This window comes from Ixodes scapularis, unplaced genomic scaffold (genome assembly GCF_016920785.2).
Source record: "Ixodes scapularis isolate PalLabHiFi unplaced genomic scaffold, ASM1692078v2 PGA_scaffold7__128_contigs__length_106722199, whole genome shotgun sequence".
In the NCBI taxonomy this organism is placed as follows: Eukaryota; Metazoa; Arthropoda; class Arachnida; order Ixodida; family Ixodidae; genus Ixodes; species Ixodes scapularis.
Genome location: NW_024609882.1, coordinates 246,937 through 253,743, shown reverse-complemented (window position 1 = coordinate 253,743; position 6,807 = coordinate 246,937). Strand labels below are relative to the sequence as shown.

Here is a 6,807-nt window from a genome sequence, read left to right as displayed (position 1 = left end):
ATAACGAAAAATACAGCCACCAGGCTCAAAATACAAACGTGCGATTGTCATTTACGGATATTGTGGATCACATTCAACCTATTCTTGAACACGACAGGAATATTTCAAACTTCGTTGAAGTATCCCTTTAAAGGGGTACAGAAACAAAAATTGAAATATTCAAATTTCGTCCGGAAATGAGTCAAGCATGACGGATAATAACCGTAAATGATAATCGCACGTTTGTATTTTGAATGACTGACTATATTTTTCGTTCCAAACGGTGCACTCGGGCAAGTGCTCGAAGAGAAGCGAACTGAGAGCGCGATGCGTCATGGGATATCCGGCGCAAACGAAAACAGAAAGAAAAGGTTCCCCTCATTCGTGACGTAGCAAGGCTGGCGTGGTTATGAGCTTCGCCCTTGGTGGCGTTGTCAGCGTTGTGGTGGTGTCAATAGCGTCAACGCGTTACAGCCGAGCCGTTCAAAGTACCCGTAGGGTGACGAGCGTGTGGCTGGCCCAAGGAGCACGTAGCTTCCACAGCACTCAGCTTGGGGGTAAACGACGTGGGAAAAGCAACGTTTGTTCGAGTTTTGAGCGACGGGCTAATCTAGGGGGAGGATGGCTGTATCCGGGTGCACGAACGAGGGTTTGAAAGAGAGGGGAGTCCCTCCTTTCCTTCTTCTTGAACCGTTTGGTTCAATGCGCGATTTGTGAGTTCAGGAGGAAAGCTAAGAAGGAAAAAATAGAAATCCCAAAGAGCCGCACTGCTCCGAAGGAATCTGCTACGTCACGACTACATAGCAAGTTCCCCCACGTTGCTAGATCACCTCGCAAATGGGCTCCAGATGCATCCACCAGGTGCACATTGAAAGATTGTTTATTTAGCTTTAAAATTTGTTTTCTTGTGCCTTTCAATAGGAAGTCTTGTTTTTGAGGTTAAGGTGCAACATGCAACACATTCAGGCTAGAAAATGAGTGCTGGAATTTCGTTTCCCTATCCCTTTAAGATTGCAATATATGCGCAAGCAAGAACAAGTTCCAATATTGTCATCAATGAATTGAACAATATATCCCCAGTGGCGAATTTCAGAAGTTAAAGGGGCACTGACACCCCAATGGTGATACATTTATCACCATTGGGGATAAATGTATCACCTACTAAAGCAACTTGCATCCAAAAAAAAAAAAAAAAAAAAAAAAAAAAGATTAGTGCCCTGGCATGCATTCTGGGTGTTTTCAGTGGGCATAACTTATGCAAGTTTACATTGGTTTGACTGGGAAAATTTCTTGCTTTGTACTTTTGTGTATAAAAGTACCATGTAGCAAGTTGCTTTTTTCTTTGCCACTGTTGTAGCTTGTAGACATTGTGAACACATTGACACATTTATAAACTCCCAATGTTTATTTGCAGGTCAATCTCTTGCATTGTCGCGGAGCAAATGCAGCGAACCTGCACATCGCTACTTCGTAGAACGGAGTGCCCACCAGTCAGGTTAACTTCCGGCAGCTCTGATTCTTCGCATACGTTGTTTATTAACTTTGATGCGACATCGTTGGATCAGATCGGATCTTGTCATATTTCGGCCAGTTGTGTCCAATTTATCATCCATTTTTCCAACCCCAAATAGCCAACCTGCCTGATCCAATCCACTAATGTTCCATCTCAGTAAACAAACTCAGCGTGGCGGAGTAGCCCTCTAAAGGACTTCCCCTAAATGACTTCCTCTAAAAAACCTCCCCTTCGAGACTTTTCCTAGAAAACTACATATATTTTTAGCAATCTCAAATAGTGACCTGTCATTTTTTTTATTATAATGAGGGGTACATCCATGCTGCTCCTGTCTTAACAGAAAATATGCCAAGTTTTGAATTGCCCCAGTCATAATATTTGTCTTTAATTTTGTGTTGCTAGCATAGAGAACTGTTCTATATATTTAGTGATGATGCTGTATGTTCTGTTCATGCTTTCTCGGCTTTACCTGACCATCGTTGGAGAGTTTCTTGCACTGTTAAGCAGTGTTTGCACGCTCGCAACCGAGTAGGACCGAGAGAGACAAGATTGGCTTTTAAGCCTCTTTCGGCGGTGTAGGACCTGATCTGCAGCAGAGTATCCAGTCCTCCTTTATCGCAAGAGGCTGAAAAATCGGTCTTGTCTCTCTCAGTCTTACTCGGTTGCAAGTATGTGGACGGCACTTTACATATACTTGCATACCACCAGTGCAGCTTGGTTTGCTGAAGTTGCCCTTAAATGCGAAGAATGGAGTGTGCCGTACCATTGCATTGGGATCTATGATGCTTGTCTATTCAACCTCATTTAAACCTCGTGATAAAAATCTATGGCCATCGTCTCACAGATAATCTGGGAAATACATCCCCAGGTAATGCATAGGTTATTGAAAGCTTCACCACCACCAGCCAGCATTTGACACATCGCTTCTTTCCAACCATCCCTCTTTCCACCAATGTGACAGCATTAGGATTCAGTGTGGCCAAGGAATGGAAAATTAAAACTGCTCTTCCTCAAATTAAACTACCACACTACATCCAGTCCACTAGTGCACTGTTTTGTGAATGAAGCCAGTTTGAAAGTGCCGTGCTAAAATCGTCACATTCCCTTGAGTGACCTGTCACTCTCAAGTAATCAATCCTTTTATTTCACGTCAACACAGGATACAATATAACCTATGTTTTTAGCAGAGTATAACATGTTGCTGTGAGGTGGCAACCACTATTTCAATGCCAGCTCACTAGTTGGGTGATAGGAGAATGGAAGTAGAAGCTGCAGATTTCGAGTATTCATCAGGAATAAAATAGAAAAGTTAACGAAGTCCTTTGATGTTTGTAGATATTGAATGCCTGAGTTTTCTTTAATTTTTATTTTTATTATGGTATGTATGTCAGAAATTGCACTTTTCCTGAAAAAATATGTAATGCAGTATTTACGTTGCAATACACTTTTGGAGTTCGGAGCAATTCCGAAACATGGTTTACTTTCAAGACTGACCCGGAGACAGATGCTCGTTTAGGAAATTCTTTAACTCAAAACGAGTCTGATGACAAAAATGTAGCTCCAGGGATGGGCAAAATACATGCTAACATGTATCGAAATACAAATACAAAATACTTCGTCAAAAATGTATTTAATTTCAAATTTAATTACATTTCCAAAAAAAGCATTTAAGTACAAGATACAAATACAACCGAATGTGTTTGGTCTCTTCCAAATACATTTCTCAAAATTTGCATCAGCGACTTCAGGGCACCTGCAACGGGTTTCTGGGTATCCCATTTTAATTTTGCATCGCACACTCGGCAGTTAGTGTGCGAGGCTCTAGTAACATAATAGAAATATAATCACAAAAAAAAATAATCGGCTTGGACGTAATAGGTGAAAAAAGTACAGAGCTTCAAGCAGCTTTTTTTGTCGATTACATTTTGGTATAGACCAATAAAGAACCGAGACGACCAAGATGCGCAGCACTATCCAGAGAATTTTGTATTGTTGCAACTCTCGCCAGTTACGAAAATCTGGATGTCCCGCGCATTTAGAATGTTCCAGGCAAAAATATGGATGGAAATGAGGCTGGAAAGCATCAGAAGTTGTCACACACACTTATTTAGCCAGTCTGCCTGTGAACGTCGATTTCGTCATTATTTTTGCTCTGGAATAGCACCATAATCACAGTCACTAAACGCTTGTGCTTGATTCAGAGGCACTGCATTCGGTGCAGAACATAGTTTTCTTCCTGCTCTGGACAATGTCAATAAATTTGAGGGATGTATTTTCGCCCACAAAATTGTATTTAATTACAATTGTATTTGAAATACCCACGTTTTAGTATTTAAATACACGTCAAATGCATTACCCAATTTGTAATTAAATACAAATGCAAAATACACAAAGTATATGAAATACGTATTTCAAATACTTGTATTTGAAATACTTCCCATTCCTATGTAGCACTAAATGTTTTTTTTTGTTTTTTTCGAAAAGTTTATTTTGTGACAGACAGGTCCTATTCAGGCGCTAAAAAGCAATGTTTCTTGGGAGCGCAGCATTCATTGAAATGAATAGCCACCTGCCACTACACCAGTGTTGATGTTCAGGCACACTTTTAAGCTGCTTCTCTTGGTAAAAGAAATGCCTGTTGAAACCGATTTGGCTTGTTTCTTTCACAGAGCCTGTTTCGAAAGCCATTAAAGTCGAAGAACCGGCACCTGGCTGTGAAGACGCCGAGGGCAGACGCTCTTCTGAGAACATTTCGCTCACCGTGTGGCAGCAGATGGCACACCCACACCGAGAGGAGAAATATCAGTGCCGGTTCTGCCCTTTCTCTAGCTGTCGCTTGTCGGGCCTCAAGCAGCACGAAAGGACGCACACAGGCGAGAAGCCCTTCAGCTGCGCCGTCTGCCACAAAAAGTTTGCACAGAAGGTTCGCCTGCAGGCTCACGAGAAAATTCACACGGGTGAAAAGCCATTCAAGTGCCAGACTTGCGGAAAGGCGTTTTCGGACAAATCTAACCTGCAAGTTCATAACAGAATTCACACAGGTGAAAGGCCATTCAGGTGCCAGACTTGCCAGAAGGCATTTGCAAAAAGCGGTAACTTGACGCAGCACAGAAGAGTCCACATGGGTGACAAACCGTATAGGTGCAGAGCATGTGGAGCTCCGTTTAAACAGTGGTTTCAATTGAGGTGTCACGAGGAACTTCACGGTGTAGACCCACCATTTCATTGCAAGCAGTGTGGAGAAAAGTTTCTGAAGGAAGCTGATTTAAATGCGCATCAGAAGGAGCATCATCCGTGAGGGACATCCGTTATATAGTAAAGGGTGGTGTAGCTTGACATATTTGCACAATGTCGTTTTACCCTTTTTTTCAAGACCACCTTGTGTAAACCTGTTAACTGATTGCCCAATAATGAATCATCTGTGGTCTAAGAGTACTGACTACCATCTATCACACTGTAGAGTCAGGACAGCAAAAAGAACTATCACTAACAAAGAAGCCCTCAGTGCCCATCACAACGAGCATATGCCATATTTTCCGGTCTATATGTCACACCTTTGCTTAAGTTGCACCTTACTGTAAAGTGCTGTTTTCATTGAAACATTGCTATTTTGGCTCCCACCTTGTACAAGACACACCTATATATTTGTATGATGGGCACGGCAAAGATTAATTGAAAAGCCTGCATATATGTACTATTAATATCGCAATATATGCGCAAGCATGAACCAGTTCCAATATTGTCATCAATGAATTGAACAATATATCCCCAGTGGCAAATTTCAGAAGTTAAAGGGGCACAGACACTGCATTGGTGATATTTTTATTTTGTTTTCTGAAACAGATCAAATTGTTGTCATAGACACACAAAAAATACTACAATGCCAAAAAAAACTTTTCCCACGCGTGCATGCCTGTTTTTTTTTTGCAGCTTTCCTTTCCCTGTTTTCACCTCCTGGCTTCTTTTTATTTGTGACATAATCAATTATGATATTTAGAAGCTTCGTAAGCGACATTTTTATATTTAATAACGACATTCGCAAATCATGTTTTTTCACGCAATTGCAAACGCTTTACTGGGCATAGTGACTTACAATTGCGTTAAAAAACATGTTTTACTGATGCCGTTATTAAATATTTCTTGTAAATTATGCCAGGAGACATCATTTCCGGACTCTGGTGGGGCTTTTTTTGAAATCTTGAAAATTGATGTCTGTATATGATGTAGTCTCCTGGTTTTTTTTTATCCTCCCTCGGAAAACATGGCGGCGCTCGGCACGTATAGCGCTCAGGATGATCGGGAGTCGGGGAATCGGACGAAGTTTTCTTTTCGGTGTGTGACGACCTCTCAGACTTTGAAAAGGAAATTGTCAAACAGTCAAAACAACTGGGTTTGTTTCCTGTGCACCATAAATTTGGTTGTGACTCGACCAGGGTAGCCTTTCACGCAGCACCGGCGAGACATGGCCTCTCGCGTCGCTCACAAAAGCCCACTGCACGTCCTCATCGACCTCATACCGTTTTAAAGAATTTGAGATCGCTGACAGGGCTCTAAGAGAACTTCAAACTCGAAAGTGAAGCGTTGTCTGCTTGCAGCGATAAGAGACAAGCACGGAGAAGAGTGTTTATTGCGGGATGCGTAAGAATGCGACACTTCCGGTTGGGACGGTTCGGATGCGGGAGAGGAACTCAAGCTAGGACGACTCGTTCTTTGACCTGTTCACCAGCATGGATCGCACGAAAACTTCAAAATTGAAGTTTGGAAATAGTTTTTTTTTTTCTTTACTTCACCAGTACTGGGTTCCTAAGCTTTGAATTTTTAGTGTAATGTTTAGGCATCGTTTTCAATTGTTTCAGATTATAAAAAAACTTGTGATTTTGAGCTGCCAGTGCCCCTTTCAGGCCCGTGGTCCTAAAAAAGAATGCATTTAAGTTGTGTAAAATGGACAGACAGAAATTTTTGGTACAAAAATACAGCCTATTTATTGAAGAATACGGTAGGTGTGTATTTGTTCTTCCATGCCTTGGAGCTTTTTACTATTCCTGGCTACTTCAAGTTGATCACATTCCATGACACGGCACTCGAGCAGCCAGGCACCTGCTGAAGCAAATGTAGAGCATGAGATGAAGCCGGAACATCCCATAAAATATTTTGAGACCAGATATTTCTGTGCAGCATGTTCAACCAGTTCTCAGCATAATGTCATTGAAATAACAAATACTATTTCATGATATGAAACAAGCTCTGCCATCTAGAGTTCATTCACCTGTGTGAATGATTCTCTCCCTAAGTATGCTTAGTATGCACTTGTCTTG

The 6,807-nt window shown here is 41.5% G+C and overlaps 1 protein-coding gene across 1 annotated transcript; it reads left to right on the top strand.

Moving 5' to 3' along the window:
- The first annotated feature begins 1,097 nt into the window (after positions 1-1,097).
- Positions 1,098-5,386, top strand: LOC121833296 (gastrula zinc finger protein XlCGF49.1-like). The gene is made up of 3 exons (XM_042286461.1): positions 1,098-1,130; positions 1,306-1,474; positions 4,162-5,386. The coding sequence occupies exons 1-3, from the start codon at positions 1,098-1,100 to the stop codon at positions 4,788-4,790; spliced, it is 831 nt and encodes a 276-aa protein (XP_042142395.1). The 3' UTR covers positions 4,791-5,386.
- Positions 5,387-6,807: the final 1,421 nt, after the last annotated feature.

Excerpts from the sequence above, each read along its gene's own strand:
- LOC121833296 (XM_042286461.1), top strand. The coding sequence starts at position 1,098 with ATGGTGATACATTTATCACCATTGGGGATAAAT. Across the intron at positions 1,131-1,305 it reads TATCACCATTGGGGATAAAT|CAAGTTGCTTTTTTCTTTGC; the intron begins GTATCACCTACT and ends AGTACCATGTAG. Across the intron at positions 1,475-4,161 it reads ACGGAGTGCCCACCAGTCAG|AGCCTGTTTCGAAAGCCATT; the intron begins GTTAACTTCCGG and ends TTTCTTTCACAG.